The following is a 17587-nucleotide window of genomic DNA, read 5'->3' as shown; positions in this document are numbered from 1 at the left end:
AATCCAGTGCTCAGCCCCCCGGAGATGTCTGCTATCCTGGAGTGAGAGGGGATCATGTGGAATTCAGCACAGGTTGGGACTGGTACCCCATAATGAAACGTGACAGAGACAGGAATGATGTTCCACCAAAGGTTTATTTTTAAAAGCACAGCTCAAGAGGGTGTCCATGGATGGACTAGAGCTTTGCAAGGGCCCAGAGGGACATGGGCAGGTGTGGCCCCAGGGTAGGTGACAAAAGACTGCAAATGGGTGGTGATCCTTGATGACTGTCCATCAGAACCGTTGGCCAGGGCTGGCTCTGGTTCTCAAAGAAAACAAAGGGCTCCCTCCTACAGCTGCCTCAGGAGCAGGAGGTGGCGGGTGAGAGACCAGCGCAGACCTGGGCACAGCCTGGAGAGCTGGCTTGAAGGACAGAGCAATGGGGGGCTGCAAGGCAACAGTCACGGTGGAGAAACTCCAGCCCACCTTGAGCTGATTGATCCTGGAGACGTGCAGTCTCACAGTCCTGCAGGAGAGATTGGAGAGGCCTGGAGAGGACGGCAGGTGGCAGAGAGTGGAGTGGAGCTGAAGTTTCCTGGCTGGGTCAGTTGTGGACACCTAGGACACTCTCATGTGAACCTGTGGGGCTGACCACCGAACCAACCCTCCTTGGTCCTGCTGATGAGTCCTTGACCCAATCTGGCCTCATCATGAGCCCTCATCATGATGAGCCCAGAGATGGTAACATGATCCAAGTCCTTACCTGGATTAGCTATTGTTGGGAGGGAGGCATTCCTCTTGCTGCTTCCGATGCCACCTCTAAACAAGGAGTGTGGAACCCTGTAGGTTCCAGAGCTCAGCTTCTTCCCAATAGTGTGAGAGCCTGTCAGAAAGATGGAAATAGAAACAGATAATAGATTCATCAATACCCTTTGAACACCTGGATCCAGCCAAGCCTGAAGCCATTAGCTGGTCATTTGAACTGATGAGTTTCCCATTTGCTTGACTTTCCCATCTCTGGCAATTGAAAGTGTTTTGACTAAAAGAATTGCTCATTCACTCAGTCTCCCACTCCCCAGCAACTGGCTTTCTTTGGGGTGTGGGCAGCTGTCAGCGTACTAGGCTGAATCCCCTCCTTTGGGGGTTGAGAAGCTCAGTAGCCTGCAGCTGGGCTGGGGTCTCACCCACCTTGGAAGTTTCCCGAGGTGCCTTGGTGATGCTTTTTCCGATGATTCAGTAACCTCATCCCATTTTGTACCCACTTGGCCTTTGGGTTCCCACACACCATCTTATGTCTGCGAGGGAAGTGGAATCTGTGCAAGTGGGAGTGGAGTGCAAGGTTAATGTGTAAGTGGGAAGCAAAGTTATGTGTGAGCTCCCACCCACCGTAGCCCCCATTGTCCCACTCACATCACAGCGGGGAGGTTACAGCTCCCACTCACATCCTGGTGATGGTAACTATGGGCCCGCCGGAGCACAGTCTGCTTGATGTAGGGATGGTAAGCCAGGCAGCAGTCCTCAAAGACACCTGCAATCGCACAGTCACCCAGGCTCACTTTTCTTTTTTGTATTTTTATTTTTGTTGTTAATCCTCACCTGAGGATATTTTTTCCATTGATTTTTGGAGAGGGAGGAAGGGAGGAAGGGTGGGAGGAAGCAAGGAGAGAAACATCAAGTTGAGAGACATTGGTTGCTTTCCCGCATGTGCCTGCAACCCAGGTATGTGCCCTTGACCTGAAATTGGTTCACAGGCCATTGAGTGACACAGCCATGGCCAGGCTCAGTTTTCTATGTATCTGTGTGGCTGAATTTGCACTGGGTGTGCAGGCACAGCCACCGATGTAGGCGCCCTCAAACATATCATGACTGTCCCAGGCCCTATGGAGGCTGAGGGACAGCCCAGGTGATAAGGAAGCCATTAGGCTCACCTTTGGTCCTTGATATGGGGACAGCTGGCAGGGGTTGGAGAGGGCCTGAGACCCTGGGTAGGAAGGGCCCAGGACCTCAAAATGAATGGGAGACCAAGGCCATTTCTACTCCTGCTCTGGGACAGAGGGCAAGGAGGGCAGATGCAGTACCCTGAGGAGGGGCCAGGGGCCACCACTGCCTTCTGGGTCCCTCCTCCTAAATGAGTGGGCTGGCCTGCTGTTCCTGCTGTCCTGGTTCCTGCTCCAGACTGGCCTTTCCCCACCTAGGTCTACCTCAGGCACCTCCTCTCTGTTCCCATCAGAGTCACCTTTCTGAGTCACCTGACCAGAAACCGGGAGGTCTCTGTTCATTTACCCTTTAGTTGAATAAAAGCATTTAGAGTTCCTACTCAGGGCCAAATGCCTGGATAAACAGAAGGGAATTGGACCTAGTGTTGTCATCGGGGATGTCCTGGCCTAGCAGGAAGACCAGGAAATTGATCCATGCTGGGAGGGGGAAGTTCAGAAGAGGAGGCACTCAGAGGAGGAGGTGCTGGTGCCAGAGGGTCTGGAAGCAAAGGATGAATTGATGCAAAAGATGGGACAGAGGCCTTCAAGGGATCTGTCCCTCTACTGGCCCTTGGAGTGACCATGACTAAGCCCTGGCAGAGTGAAGCCAGAAGGAGGGGTAAAGGAGAGGGCAAGAATGGTCCCAGAGAGCAAGGGGCAGTGGAGTCAAGTGGATCCTGGGGCACAGTGTCGGGCAAGCAGTTCCTCAGGCTGGGGGCCAGGATCAAAGGGCCTGGGCTTGCCTGCCTGCTGGAGTAGACCGCTGACACCAGGGCAATGGAAACTAAGCCCAGCCCCGCTGGGGCAAAGGCTAAGATCTGCTGGGGGACGGGAGAGCCTAGTAAGGGGTGGGTGGGGCAGGCGGACCTCGACCCTGCCCTGCCAGCTGCTGGGGTTCAGTTGCCTCCCCTGGGCCCACTGCGATGGAGGGCACCGTGGCGGGGCTCCTCTCCTGGGGTATTGCATGCCCAGAACTGGCTTTTAGTCACCCAAATCCTCAAGTGCCTAATCTAGGGAGAGGAGGGGAGATATTTCCCAATAATCACAGTAATTACTGTTGGTGCCGCAGGCACCGGGCCAAGCGTTTTGCAGGCATTGGTCCGTTGGATCTTCATGGCCCCTCTCTCTACAGGGGGAATTTGGAGCCCCACTTTGCACATGAGGAAACTGAGGCCCATAAAGGCTGAGTAGTGACCCTCAGCCTGACCACCCAGTTAGCCCGGGTTGGGGGAAGCTGGGAAGAGGACCCTTTCCTGCTAGTCTCTGGGGCCCTACAGGGTGAGATCACTGCAGTGTGCCCCTGGTGACAAGGGGCTAGGCCACTATGGGAGCCACCCTCTGCTTCCCACATTCCCTGGGCTGACTGGAGTCCCTGCAGGAAAGACTTGGGTCATGGGCTTTGGTGGAGGCACCACAGGGACTGCACAGATGCCAGGAGTTTCTGCATGCCTGGGGATGGGGTAGCTGTCAGAGAATCTGATGGTGGAAATCAGCTCAGACTTTTAGAGGAGGGGATAGGCAAATGGGGGGGGGGGAGACAGAAGGATGGATGGGAAGGGGGGGAACTGGGGGGAGGAGAGTAGGTATGGCCCCAGACAGTACCTTGAGCTTGGACAGCAGGGGCCCAGGTGCCTATGAAGCAGGTCATTAGGCAGGCCAGGAGCCACAAGTTCATGGTGCAGATTTGTTCTCCTCCTCCTGATCCTTGAGGGATAACAGGGGAGGTGGGAGGGGGGTAAGGAGGACACCAAATGGACAGTAGCAGGCACTGGGATCACACCCCCCTCCCATCTCAAGCCAGGACCCTCTGCAAGGGAGGCAGGCAGCACAGGATCGGGCCAAGTGGTTCCTGGGAGATCAGCTGCTGGTCTCGGTTGCAGCGAGGGGACACTTACCAAAGCCTACGGGGCTCCTGGTGCCTCTGGAGTATGTGGCAAGCTCTCCTGCCCACTAGCCAGCAGGCGTTCTCACTTTATAGATGGAGCCCCACCCTGCACCACCTGTCCTCCACCCCCTTCCTCCTCCTCACCTGTTCTCCCACTCCACCTCCAGGCTTCTCTCTCCTGCCCCGCCCTCCTCTCTTCTCCTGTTTCTCTTTCTAGCTCCTTTCTCCGAGGTCAGGACACATATGGAGGGAGTTGGGGGCAACTGGGGATGAGAGGATCCAAATCAGGAAACAATGACTCCCTCAACTAACTACTCAGAGGTGGAACCGACAGAGGTTTGGCTTCCTTGGCAATAAGAGGCTGAAGATGCATGCAGATGGACAGCCCAGCCCTGCCAGGCCACTTGAAGGCTGGCTACCCTGTGACCCCCCCGCCACGACTTCCTTCCCTATCCCAGGCCTCTCAGCCAGCACCCTGCTTTCTCCCTGAAGGACCCTTTCTCCTCCTCCTATTCCCTCTCCTCTCAAACACCTGGGTGGCTTCTTGTGGACAGGTGTCAGGCTGCCTAGAGCCCAGGAAACAGACTTCACCTCTGCTCCCCACTCCCAAGCCAGCTGTTCTCTTGGGACCCTGACTTCACATGGCTTTTCTCTCCTTCCACACAATGGGGTGACGTATGTCACAGAAATGATCTGGTGTTGAGAACAGGAAAATCTATAGAAACAGAAAGTAAAATTAGTGGTTGCCATGGGCTGGGAGGAGGGGAGACTGAGTGACTGCCAACGGGTTGTTGGTGGTGTGTTGTTTTCTTTGTTTGTTCTGAAATTAGATAGTGGTGAGCATCCAGCGACGCTGAGAATACAGTAAACATTACAGAATGGGCCACTTGCAATGGGTGCAACATACATATGTGAATTTTATCGAATATTCTTGAAAATAATCTCAATAAAACTATTAACTACAACAAATAGGTGTTCTGGTTTTGGAAGAAAAGTCAGGACCCCATGTAGCCACACCACCAGGAGTAAATGCCACACTAGCAGTGTTACAGAAGCCCGGGAAAACCAAGCAATGCCTAAGAAATGGAGTTACACTGTTTTACTATGCCTGTGGTCTTAGTGGAGTCACCTCCAAAAAATATCTGAGCCGAAAACATGGAGGAAGCTTTACCTTTTTATATCTTTCCAGCCCTTTGTCTCCCAAATAAGAGTTTTTCCAGACCTTCTGCAGACTTTACAAAGAGCTCTGTGTAAGTTATTTTTGCAGGCAGCTTGTAATCTTGAGCACAGCGCAACTTAGTAGATAACTAACAGGCACCTGGTATGGGGGGCGGGGGGGGGGGGGGGGGGGTAGAAACAGCAGCAGAGCGGCTTGCAAGGCCAGACAGTTGAATTCATAGAACAAGACTATTTATGCAAAGTGGAAAATTCAAACAGCAGTTTTTACAAATAGAGGTTAATATATTATAGAGAGCATTAGCCTTTAGCCTTCTCAGTAGGCATCTCTTCTTTCCCTGGGTTCTATGGCCCAGCTGAAATAGGGATGCGGGTGGGGGAGGGAAAATGGGGTGCAGGTAGGGAAAAGGGAGCTCTGCAGAGCACTCACAACTGATCGCTTTTAACTTTTTTAAAAAAATGTTTTTATTGATTTTAGAGAGAAAAAGAAATAGAAACATCAATGAGAGAGAAACATCAACATGAGAGAGAAACATGAATTGGCTGCCTCCTGAATGCCCCCTGCCAGGGATCGAACCCGCAATCCGGGCATGTGCCCTGACAGGGAATCAACCCGATGACCTCTTGGTGCATGGGTCGATGCTTAACCACTGAGCCACAAGGCCTGGCTGCTTTTAACTTTTAGTTTCCGGCATTATTAGCTGTAGACCACTCTGGGTATTTATAACAGCCTGCACCCCTTTTTCATTTCTCCTGCTCCTCCGGAGCCCGTGGTGGGGCAGGTCCTCGCCCCTGCCCTAGCTGAGTCGAAGCTGGCTGGTTGGGGCTTGGCGTGGGGCGGGCCTTGATGAAGGCGCTGGACTAGAGAGCTTTCTGGGTGGGGCTTACACCTCAGGGCGGAGCCTACAGCCCTGCCCCGTCCCATCCCCGGTGCCGCAGTCCCGGGTGGGTGAGGCTGGGCCCCGCCGCGGCTCCCGCGTGGCTGCGGGCGTGGGGACGCGGCGTGGCGAGCCCGGGCCAGCCTCCGGCCCACTGCCCCTGCCTTCCCCGCTCGTGGGCAGCGGCCAAGGCGTGTAGTTTTCCAGACTTAGCCCAGGTCCCGGGCGAGCGATCCCTCTTCCCGCCCACTCTGTTCCAGCGCAGCCTTCCCAGGAGGGCGGAGAAGCTGAGGACCCAGAACGCCTATCACACAGGGATTTGCGCGTTCTTGGACGTGGCTCAGGACCCAGGTGTCTGGGCAGGAGACAAGATGTTCGGAAGCCCTGAATGAAAACCCCCAGTTCTAAGGACCACAGCTGCTGAATGTGAGGAGGACCACACATTCAGGTCAAGGCTCAACCGGGGGAGGAGAGGCCTCTTCCGTTGTACAGAGACCTTCTTCCTCATCAGGTGTGAAATGAGTGCAGCTGCGGTGACAAAAGCATCCTCCTGCTTCCTGGTCACCAGTTCTGACAATGGAAGCCGATGGGGGTGTCTCCAGCCTGGAGCTGAGCCAAACTCGGGGACTCATTACACCCCAGGGCCTGCAGGGTAGGCTGCAGTACAAGGGTGGTGGGCAGGGCCCCCTGTGAAAAGCACCCTAGTGGGTATACACAGGTGGCCCCACTGCAGAGCTGGGTGGGCAGTGGGTCTGTGAGGAGAAACACCAACTGCTCCCTTTGGAGTGAACGCCTCTTCAGGCTGAGTAATTCTTACTTCTCTGCTGGAGGATCTTCCCAGGGGCTCAACATTGGCCCACTTTATAGAGGAGGTGCTGGAGGGTCTAGGAGGCCAGTCATTTGCCTCTTTTTGGCCAGGAAAATTAACTTTTCATAAATACTTTGAAGGAACGGGGACAATCCCCTCGCTAATGGCAGAGAGCCATTGAGCAGAGGCCTAGGGGTCATCAGGAAAGATACTGGAGAAGTATCGCCAGCTGAAGTGGGGGTCCTTCTGCAGTTGCTTTTGCATATCAAATCCCCCTCATCCCCAGGTGCTGCCTACAGTGTTCTGAACTTCTGGTGCCTCAAGGTCCCACCAGTTCAGGTGGCCTCCGAGAGAAGCAGCTAGGGACCATTCTCTCTCCTCCTCCCCAGGTCATGCAGCTCTTGGGGAGACGGGTGTCCTGTCTGCTGGGCCTGGACTCCTGTTATGCCGAGTTGCCTCTTGCTCTGGTCCAGAGCCACAATGGTTGCCAAGCAACTAGAGGTAGGTTGGGAGGAGGGAAGGGAAGATGTCTTGCCAGCCTGACCTGACTTCCAGGGACTTGGTTTACAGATTGTTCTGTGTGTTCCCAATATGGTTGGCCCTGGTCCCTTCTGCAAGTCCAGCTTTGAGGGGCTTCCACCCCAGGCTAACCAGCTACCTTTGTGTTCCAGAGGGCAGCCACACTGATGGCCAGGGTGAGGGAACTCAGGCTACTGGCACTGGTCTCAGTCTTGGCCTCAGTTCTTATGCTTCTCCTGCTCTTACTGCATTTGTGGGGGCCAGGTGAGGCTGGGGCTGGGGTAGGGGTGGCTTCAGAAGGGAGAGTGGTGGGTCCTGAGGAGAGGATCTTATCCTATCCCAAGAACCTCTAGAAGCTGCTAAGCTCTATTCACCCCTTCCACACAATTTTTCTGGGTACCTCTTACATACCAGCCCCTGGGGCGATGGCAGTAAGGAAGCATATATGTCCCTAACATGAAAGATGACAAGGATGTCACTGATCCTCACTGGACACCTATGTTGGGGCCACTTGCTATCTCATTCATTCTTCACTGAGCAAGCAGCACTTTCTATATGCCAGGCACTGAGCTTGTTGCTGGGTCAAGCAGTGAAAAAGACAGACAGTCCCAGTGTAGAGCAGACAAGACAAGCAGCAAAACAACAAAGCAACAAACTAGGACTGAAGGGTCCTGGGTTCGATTCCAGCCAAGGGCACATGCCCAAGTTGTGGGCTTGATCATCAGTAGGGGGTGTGCAGGAGGCAGCCGATCAATAATTCTCTCTCATCATTGTTGTTTCTATCTCTCTTCCTCTCCCTTCCTCCCTGAAATCAATAAAAATATATTTAAAAAAACAAAAATGAAGCAAGATGCTGTGAGGTTAGAATCACTGCCTCTAATCCTGAGTAATAGGGAGATGCTAGGGATGAACTTCCCTCCCCTCCCCTCCCCTCTCCTCCCCTTCCCATCCCTTCCCTTCCCTTCTCAGGCGTAATTGGAAGCTGGCTGCAGATCGAGAGACAGGGCCAGCTTTTATTTTGTGTAATTGGCGGGGAGCTGAGGAAAGGGAGAAGAAAAACAGACCCACTTTAGACCTGCTAAGAGTGGGGAAACTATAGACATTCAAAGAGAAACACCCTAGGCCAAGGGCAGAATCCTGGATCTGCCCAAAAAGCCGTGGCCATTGGGGCATGGAATCACAGCCATGATCCACATTTTATGTTGGAGGGAGGTGCCCCCGCCAATCCCACCAAGCTGAATTTCTTTAAAGAGAGAGGTTTGAATTAACAATAACCCTAGAGCAGTGGTCGGCAAACCACGGCTCGCGAGCCACATGCGGCTCTTTGGCCTCTTGAGTGTGGCTCTTCCACAAAATACCACGTGCGGGTGCGCACATACAGTGCGATTGAAACTTCGTGGCCCATGCGCAGAAGTTGGTTTTCGGCCTGGGCGAGTCTATTTTGAAGAAGTGTGTTAGAAGAAGTGGGGGGTGTCGGTCTGGTGATGGGAGACACGGCGCAGGCGGGCCACGGGGATACGCAGCGCGCGGGGGAGGTACATTGTTTTGAGGAGCGTTCGCTGAGGTCGACCCCTTCCAACTCTCCCATCCACACTCATCTATCTGAAACAAGTATACAAGACGAGTGTGGATGGGAGAGTTGGAAGGGGTCGACCTCAGCAAACGTACCTCAATCAGATTGAGGACGTTTTTAGCAAAGGCCAGCTTAGGAGTACCCTAATTAAGTTAATAACAATGTACCTACCTATATAGTTTAAGTTTAAAAAATTTGGCTCTCAAAAGAAATTTCAATCGTTGTACTGTTGATATTGGCTCTGTTGACTAATGAGTTTGCTGACCACTGCCCTAGAGGATTGCTATTTATCCCCATGTTATAGGAAAAAAAACAATCAACTGAGGCCCAGAGAGGTTAAGTTGCCTGACCAAGTAAGTGGGGTCCAGATTCCAAGCTTAGGTCTGACTGCTTCATTCCATAGGTACATACTATTTTTTTTTCCACATGTACATGCTATTAAGTGCTGTATTAAACATGTCCTTTAAAAAATCTTAATAATGTAGCCCTGGCCAATGTGGTTCAGTTGGTTGGGTGTTGTCTGTGCACCCAAAGTTTGCCGATTTGATTCCAGGTCAGGGCACATGCCTGGGTTGCGGGCTTCATCCCCCATGGAGAGCATGCAGGAGGCAGCTGATCAATATTTCACTCTTGCATCAGTGTTTCTCTCTCTCTCCCCCCTTCCTCTCTCCCTAAAAATCAATTTCTTAAATTCTTTAAAATTTTTTTAATAATGTGTTTTGTTTAACCCTATCTATCATGTTGAAATTATAATACAGGGGTGGGTAAAAGTAGGCTATAGTTGTGAGTACGCAACACTTTTTTCTTGTATTATTATTATTAATTTATTTATTATGTATTACTAACCTACTTTTGCCCACCCCTGTATTATCATTTCAACATGTAACCAAATAAAAATGACTGAGATATTTTCCTTTTTGCATAGTAAGTCTTCAAAACGTGGTTTTTGGTACACCTGCAACTCATTTCAAGTGCCAAATAGCCACATGTGGCTGGTGTTCACCTTACTGAACAGTGCAGTTCTAGCCACAGATAATGGTCAGCTCATAATTTTTTGTTGTTCCTTTTTTATTGACTGTTTTTTAAAATATGGTTTTATTAATTTTAGAGAGAGGGAGAGGGAGGGAGACCCTTTGATGTGAGAAACATCAATAGTCTGCCTCATGCATGCACCATGAGCCTGCAACCTGGGCATGTGCCCCAACCAGGAGTCAACTGGTGATCCTTTCAGTATGAGGGACAACCAACTTTCAGTATGCTCAACCAACTGAGTCATACTTGCCACTGAAAGACTGTTTTTTATTATTTTTAAAAATATATTTTTATTGATTTCATAGAGGAAGGAGAGGGAGAGAGAGATAGAAACATGAGTGATGAGAGAGAATCATTGATTGACTGCCTCCTGCATAGCCCACACTGGGGATCAAGCCCACAACCTGGGCATGGGCCCTGATCAGGAATGTGCCCTGACCAGGAATCGAACCATGACCTCCTGCTTCATAGGCTGATGCTCAACCACTGAGCCACGCCAGCTGGGCAACTGTTTTTTTTTTGTTTGTTTGTTTGTTTGTTTGTTTTAGAGCAGTTTAATTTTCCCAGCAAAATTGAGGGGAAGGACAGTTTCCATATACCCCATCTCCTACACTTACACAGCCTTCCCCATTATCAACATCCCCACCAGAGGGTATATTTGTTGCCACTGATAAACCTACACTGACACATCATCATCACCCAGAGTCTATCGTTTACATTACAGGTGTTATTCATTCTGTGTACAGTACGTGTACCCATCGTTATTTCACTGCCCTATAAACTCTGTGCTCCAAGCATGTCTTTTTTAAAAATATATTTTTTATGGAATTCAAAGAGGGAGAAAGAGAGATAGAAACATCGATGAGAGAGAATCATTGATTGGCTGCCTCCTGCATGCCCCCTACCAGGGATCAAGCCTGAAATCCAGGCATGTGTCTTGACCTGGAATTGAACTGGTGACTTTTTGGTACATGGGACGACACTCAAACAACTGAGCCACATTGGCCAGAGCAGCAAAATGTCTTTTTAAGGGCAACCATCTCCTGATAGGTTGACTTCACCATACTTGCATCATAATAAAATACACACACACACACACACACACACACACACACACACTCTAGGGGCCCGGTGCACGAAATTTGTGCACTGGGGGGGGGGGTGTCCCTCAGCCCAGCCTGCCCCCTCTCACATACTGGGAGCCCTCAGGGGATGTCCTAGTGACGGCTTAGGCCCGCTCCTGCTCTCCTTGGGGAGCGGGCCTAAGCCGCAGTCTGGCCTCCCTTTGTGGGAGGTGACCGGGCTGATCAGAGGAAGGCACCAGCCCCATCACCCCGCTGCTGCAGCCACTGCCAGTCACCGCAGCCAGCAAGGTTTTTTCATCAACACGGACTCCAGTCCCTTCACCACAAAAGAATGACAACTTTATTTAGGCATTTTCAAGATGTGTCTTTCATATAATAATAATTTCTTTATTATTATTTTTTTATCCTCACCTGAGGATATGTTTCCATTGATTTTTAGAGAATGTGGAAGAGAAGGGGAAAGACAGAGAGAAACATCAAAGTGAGAGTAACACTTTGGTTGCCTCCTGCATGAGCCCTGACCTGGGTCCCAGCCAGGGAGAAGCCTGCAACCTAGGTACATGCCCTTCGTCAGAATTGAACCCAGACCCTGCCATCAGCAGGCCAAGGCATTATCCACTGAGTCAAACTGGCTAGGGCAGGATATGACATTTCTTAGCCCTCCAGCAGCGGACCTTCGTTTTTTTCACCAGGAGTGTGGTGAAAAACCCTAGATCACCTTTATTGGATTCTTATTACCCAAGTTACTAAGAATATTGCCAGTGGCATACAGGGAGCTTAGCCAATGAGCGGTCAGAAAAGGTGTTTCCTCTGTAGTTCACACCAATCGCCCAGTTTGCCCCCCAGGCCCAGGCCTGACACCTCTGGCCCAGGCTTTAGGCCTGGGCAGGGGACCCCCATATCCCCCAGATCACTGGCTCCGCCCTCACCCAGGCCTGATGCCTCGGCCAAGGCGTCGACCCCCATCACCCTCAGATCGCCTGATCGGCCCCTTGCCCAGGCCTGACACCTCTGCCAGAGGTGTCAGGCCTGGGCAGGGGACCCCCTCCTTCCCTCAATCACTGGCTCCGCCCCCGCCCAGGCATGATGCCTCTGGCCCAGGCGTCAGGCCTGGGCAGGGGACCCCCAGACCCCTCCAATTGCCGGCTCCACTCCCCACCCAGGCCTGACGCCTCTGCCAGAGGCGTCAACCTCCATTACCCTCCGATCGCTGAATCAGCCCCTTGCCCAGGCCTGACGCCCTCTGCCGTCAGGCCTGGGCAGGGGACCCCCATCTCCCTCCCGATCACCGGCTTCTGGGGCTTCTGGGGCCAGCCTGCGGCCCAACGGGCGGCAGGTAGGCGGCTTCTGGGGTCACACACGGGGGCCTGGATGGCGGCTCTCACGTTGGCGGCTGTGCTGTCCCGCCCGCAGTATGCAAATTAGCCGCCATCTTTGTTGGCGGTTAATTTGCATATCATGCTGATTAGCCAATGGGAGGCGTAGTGAAGGTATGGTCAGTTACCATGTTTGTCTATTATTAGATAGGATTTTAGCAGGCTTAATTCACTTTATTTTTCTTGTATAAAATTATGTGGTGGTCACAGCTGGAGCCTGGGCCCTCTGCACAGATACTCTGGTGTGGGTCTTTACAAGATGGTTAGTGAATTCCTGATAGGGAGACTTGGTGAACATAGTCTCCCTTTCCAGAGATCTGGGGTGAGATAGCTATAGGTCTTAGAGATGGCATCGAAGGTGGCCTTGGCAAAGTTGCCCAGGGTGGCAGTGCAGCCCCTGGCCAAGGTATAGCAGTCGTCAATACCAGCCATCATCAGCAACTTCTTAGGCATAGGGGCTGAGACAATGCCAGTACCCCTGGGGGCAGGGATGAGATGACAGCGGCTAGTCACCTTGCAGGAACAGTGTGGGGCTTGCCGATCTTGTTTCTCGGGAACAATAGAGAGCTTGGCCAGGATAATGGCGCCACAGATGGCAGTGGCTACTTCCTTTGAGCACTTAACACCCAAACCAACATGTCCATTGTAGTCCCCAGTGGCGACAAATGCCTTGAACCAGGTCCTCTAGCCAGCACGTGTCTGCTTTTGCACAGGCATAATCTTCAAGACCTCATCCTTGAGGGATGCCCCCAAGAAAAAGTCAGTGATCTCAGATTCCTTGATGGGCAAGGAGAATAGATAGATTTCCTCTAGGGATGTGATCGTCATGTCCTTGACCAGACAGCCCAGCTTGGTGATGGGGATCCACTCCTTGTCCTCGGCCTTGTCCTCGGCCTTGTCCTCGGCCTTGCTTCCATGAGCTCTGTGGCCTCAGCCCCTGGTCCAACCTGGCCGCGACCCCGGCCCCGCTTCACAATGGGGCTTGAAGCCAGTGTGTGTGTGGGGGGGGGGGGGGTGCGATATTCATAGGATGTTGCAAGACTGCATGGTCAGTGTTCTAGAGGAACATCTATACAGAGGCTGTGGGGTACAAAGGGCACCTCACCAGGTCTCTGGAGGGAACAACCACTGAAGACCTGAAAGACATGCAGGTGTCAGTCAGAGGCCAGATCAGCTGAGGATGTCCAGGGGACCTACAGAATGGCCGAGGTGGGATACTGAAAGATGGAAGGGGGACAGGTTACCCAGGGCCTCACATGTGGAACTAAGAAGGGTGACCTTTATCAAGGGCACTGGGGAGCTGCTGAAGGATTTAGCCAAGGGAGAGTAGTAGTCAGGTCTATGTTATAGCTCTGCCAAGGTCATGTGGAAGATGCACTGGAGGGCCATCAGCTCAGGCAAAAGAACATTCAACAATCAACAGTCTCTCTTCCCCGGAGGGCTACAGGGAAGTCCCTTTCCCAGTTCTTTTCCGGCCCTACATCAGCGAGAAATAATTCAGGAAATATTTACTGAGGTCTACTATATGCCAGGTTGAGTAGCCATTTTTATTTTTCTAACAAAGGGGTTATAGTAGCAACTGATGAACGCTGAGAAGACAGAAAACAGAGACCTAGAAGAGAGATAAAAAAATAACTAAGATTAGAAATCAAAGTGGGAACATAACTACCGTCCTTATAGAAATAAATAAAGGATTTTAAGAGAATATTATGAACAATTTTATGCTAACAAATCAGATAATCTATATGAAAGGGGCAAATTGCTAGAAACAAGTTATCAAAACTGACTGGAGAAGAAATAGAAAATCCGAAAAGACCTATGACACATAAGGAGATTGAAGCAGTAATCAAAAATCGTACAACAAAGAAAAGACCAGGATCAGATGGCTTCATTATCAAACATTTAAAGAAGAATTAATGCCAATTCTTCTCAAACTCTTCCAATAAAAATATAGAAGAGATGGAACACTTCTTAGCTCATTCTTTCTAGGAGGTCAGCATTATTCTGATACCAAAGCCAGACACTTACACACACACACACACACACACACACACTATTAGAGCTTATGAAATCAGCAGTTTTACTATATACGATCACACAAAAAATAGTTGCATTTCCATAAAACAGCAATGAGCAATCTAAAAAGGAAATTTAAAAACAATTCCATTTACAATAGCATCAAAAATAATAAAATACAGCCCTGGCCAATGTGGATCAGTTGGTTTAGCATCATCCCATGCACCAATAGGTGTCAGGCTCAATTCCAGGTCAGGGCACATACTCAAGTTGCAGGTTCAATCCCTGGTTGGGATATCTCTCTCTCCAACTCCTCTTCCTTCTCTTCCTCCTCCTCTTCCTCTTCCTCCTCCTTCTCCTTCCTCTCTTAAAAACAATTTAAAAATTTTAAATGATAATGATACATATGCATGCTAAATAACATGGTGCTAAACAATGAATGGGTTAACAATGAGATCAAGGAAGAAATAGAAAGATATCTTGAGAACACAACAATCCAAAATCTGTGGGACACAGAAAAAACATTCCTAAGAAGAAAATTCAGAGCATTACAGTTCTATCCCAAGAAACAAGAAAAAGCTCAAGTAAACAATCTAACTTTACACTGAAAGGAACTTGAAAAAGAACAAAAAAGTCCAAAGTGAGTAGAAGGAAGGATATAATAAAGATCAGAGCAGAAATAAATGAAAATGGAGTCTAAACACATACAAAAAAATCAATGAAACCAAGAGCTGTTTCTTTGCAAAAATAAACAAGATTGACAAACTTTCGACCAGACTCATCAAGAGAAAAAGAGAGAGGGCACATATAAATAAAATCAGAAATGAAAGAGGAGACGGAACTGATACAAAAAAATAAAATAAAATACAAAGTATTGTAAGAAAATATTACGAACAACTACATTCCAACAAATTGGACAATCTGGAAGAAATGGATAAATTCCTAGAAACATACAACCTTCCAAAACTAAATGAGGAAGAATCAGAGCATCTGAATACACAAATTACAACTAGATTGAAGCAATAATAAATTTTTTTTTAAAAAAACCTTCTACAAACAAAAGCCCTGCACCAGATGGCTTCACAGGTGAATTTTACCAAACTTAAAAGAACTAACACCTATTCTTCTCAAATGATTCCAAAAAATTCAAGAGGAGGAAAGACACCGAAGCTCATTTTATGAGTTCAGCATTATCCTAATTCCAAAACCAGACAAAGACACTACAAAGAAAGAAAATTATAGGCCAATATCCTTGATGAACATAGATGCTAAAATCCTCAACAAAATATTACCAAACTGAATCCAGCAATATATTAAAAAGATCACACACCATGATCAAGTGGGGTTTATTCTGGGGGTGCAAGGTTGGTACAATATCTGCAAAACAATAAACGTGATATATCACATAAACAAGTTGAGGGATAAAAACTACATGATCATTATCAATAGATGCAGAAAAAGCATTTGATAAAATCCAGCACATATTTATGATAAAAACTCTCAGCAATGTGGGACTAGAGCAGCGGTTCTCAACTTGTGGGTCGCGACCCCTTTGGGGGTCAAATGACTCTTTCACAGGGGTCGCCTAAATACATCCTGCATATCAGATGTTATGCCCAGATTTCAAGATCCCCAAGGAAACCACACCAGGGAACCAGCCAGTCCGATGCAAAAGCAGAGGGTCCTTTATTGAGCTAGCTAACTCGACTCCGCCTCCTGGCCTACGCAGTGACCAACTGGAAGCAGAGTGAAACCACCGTGAGAGAAACAGGGTTTTAATAGGGGGTGGAGTGAGGGGAGGGGAGCTGACTGTGGGGCCTGTCGATTGACCAGGCGCCAGTCGGGTCTTCTTACACAGGATGTGGTCATCTCTATGGCGCGCACGTCCCTTGATTGTCATTGGTTAGTTTAAAGAAATCCCGGGCGTGGCCAGCAGGGGCCTGGGCTTCCGGGAAGAAGGTACTCTCCTGAGCACATGGTGGCTGCCCCAACATGGAGGGTACAGGGCAAGATGGAGGGCATAGCCCTCGCCCTTTCATCAGATATTTACATTACGATTCATAACAGTAGCAAAATGACAGTTATGAAGTAGCAACGAAAATAATTTTATGGTTGGGGATCACCACAACATGAGGAACTGTATTAAAGGGTCGAGGCATTAGGAAGGTTGAGAACCACTGGACTAGAGGGAACATACCTCAATGTAATAAAGGCCATATATGACAGATCCACAGCCAACATCATACTCAATGGGCAAAAACTACAAGTGTCCCCCTTAAGACTAGGAATAAGACAGGGATGTCTGCTTTCACCACTCTTATTCAACATAGTACTGGGAGTCCTAGCTAGCCACAGCAATTGGACAAAAAGAAGAAATAAAAGGCATTCAAATTGGAAAGGAAGAAGTAAAAATGGTCATTATTTGCAGATGACATGATATTGTATATAGAGAACCCTAAAGAATCCACCAAAAACTACTAGAACTGATAAATGAATTCAGTCAAGTACAGAACACAAAATAAATATCCAGAAATCAGATGCACTTTTTTGAAAGAACTAACACCTATTCTTCTCAAACGATTCCAAAAAATTCAAGAGGAGGAAAGACACCGAAGCTCGAGGATATTTTTCCACTGATTTTCATAGAGAGTGGAAGACAGAGAGAAATACTGATGAGAGAGAAACACATAAATTGGTTGCCTTCTGCATGAGCCCTAACCAGGGCCCGATATGGGGAGGAGCCTGCAACCAAGGTACATGCCCTTAACTGAAATCGAACCCAGGACCCTTCAGTCCGCAGGCCAATGTTCTATCCACTGAGCCAAATCATCTAGGGCTCAGTTGCATTTTTACACACCAATAATGAACTATCAGAAAGAGAAACTAAAAAAAAAAAAAATACACAATCCCATTTACAATTGTTTCAAAAAGAATAAAATACCTAGGAATGAATTTAACCAATGATGTAAAAAAAAATGTTCTTAGAAAATTATAAGACACTGAAGAAAGAAACTGAGTAAGATAGAAATAAGTGGAAATATATACGGTGTTCATGGATAGGAAGAATTAACATTAAAATGTCCATACTATCCAAAGCAATCTACATAATCAACACAATTCATATCAAGGTACCAATGTTATATTTCACAGAACTAGAACAGATCTTTCAAAAATTTACATGTAACCACAAAAGACCCCAAATCGCAACAGCAGTCCTTTTTTAAAAATATATGTTTTTATTGATTTTAGAGAGAGAGGAAGGAAGAGGGATAGATAGAAACATC

At 48.9% G+C, this 17587-nt stretch overlaps 1 protein-coding gene and 1 pseudogene across 2 annotated transcripts; both read right to left on the bottom strand.

The window, feature by feature from the left end:
- Positions 1-597: 597 nt before the first annotated feature.
- On the bottom strand, positions 598-3630 carry CCL25 (C-C motif chemokine ligand 25; the record flags this gene model as incomplete). Its single annotated transcript, XM_081093460.1, has 5 exons — positions 598-626; positions 743-862; positions 1168-1292; positions 1390-1507; positions 3558-3630. The coding sequence occupies 5 exons, from the start codon at positions 3628-3630 to the stop codon at positions 598-600; spliced, it is 465 nt and encodes a 154-aa protein (XP_080949586.1).
- An 8850-nt stretch (positions 3631-12480) lies between these two features.
- LOC308519330 (small ribosomal subunit protein uS5-like) lies at positions 12481-16172 on the bottom strand (annotated as a pseudogene). The gene is made up of 2 exons: positions 16114-16172; positions 12481-13234 (listed from the first exon to the last, which is right to left on the bottom strand). The product of its transcript is annotated as a small ribosomal subunit protein uS5-like (transcript).
- Between the last annotated feature and the right edge of the window lie 1415 nt (positions 16173-17587).

The sequence above is a fragment of the Myotis nattereri genome, assembly GCF_964212035.1.
Source record: "Myotis nattereri genome assembly, chromosome: 5".
Lineage (NCBI taxonomy): Eukaryota > Metazoa > Chordata > Mammalia > Chiroptera > Vespertilionidae > Myotis > Myotis nattereri.
This window is presented reverse-complemented; position numbering and strand designations above follow the sequence as displayed.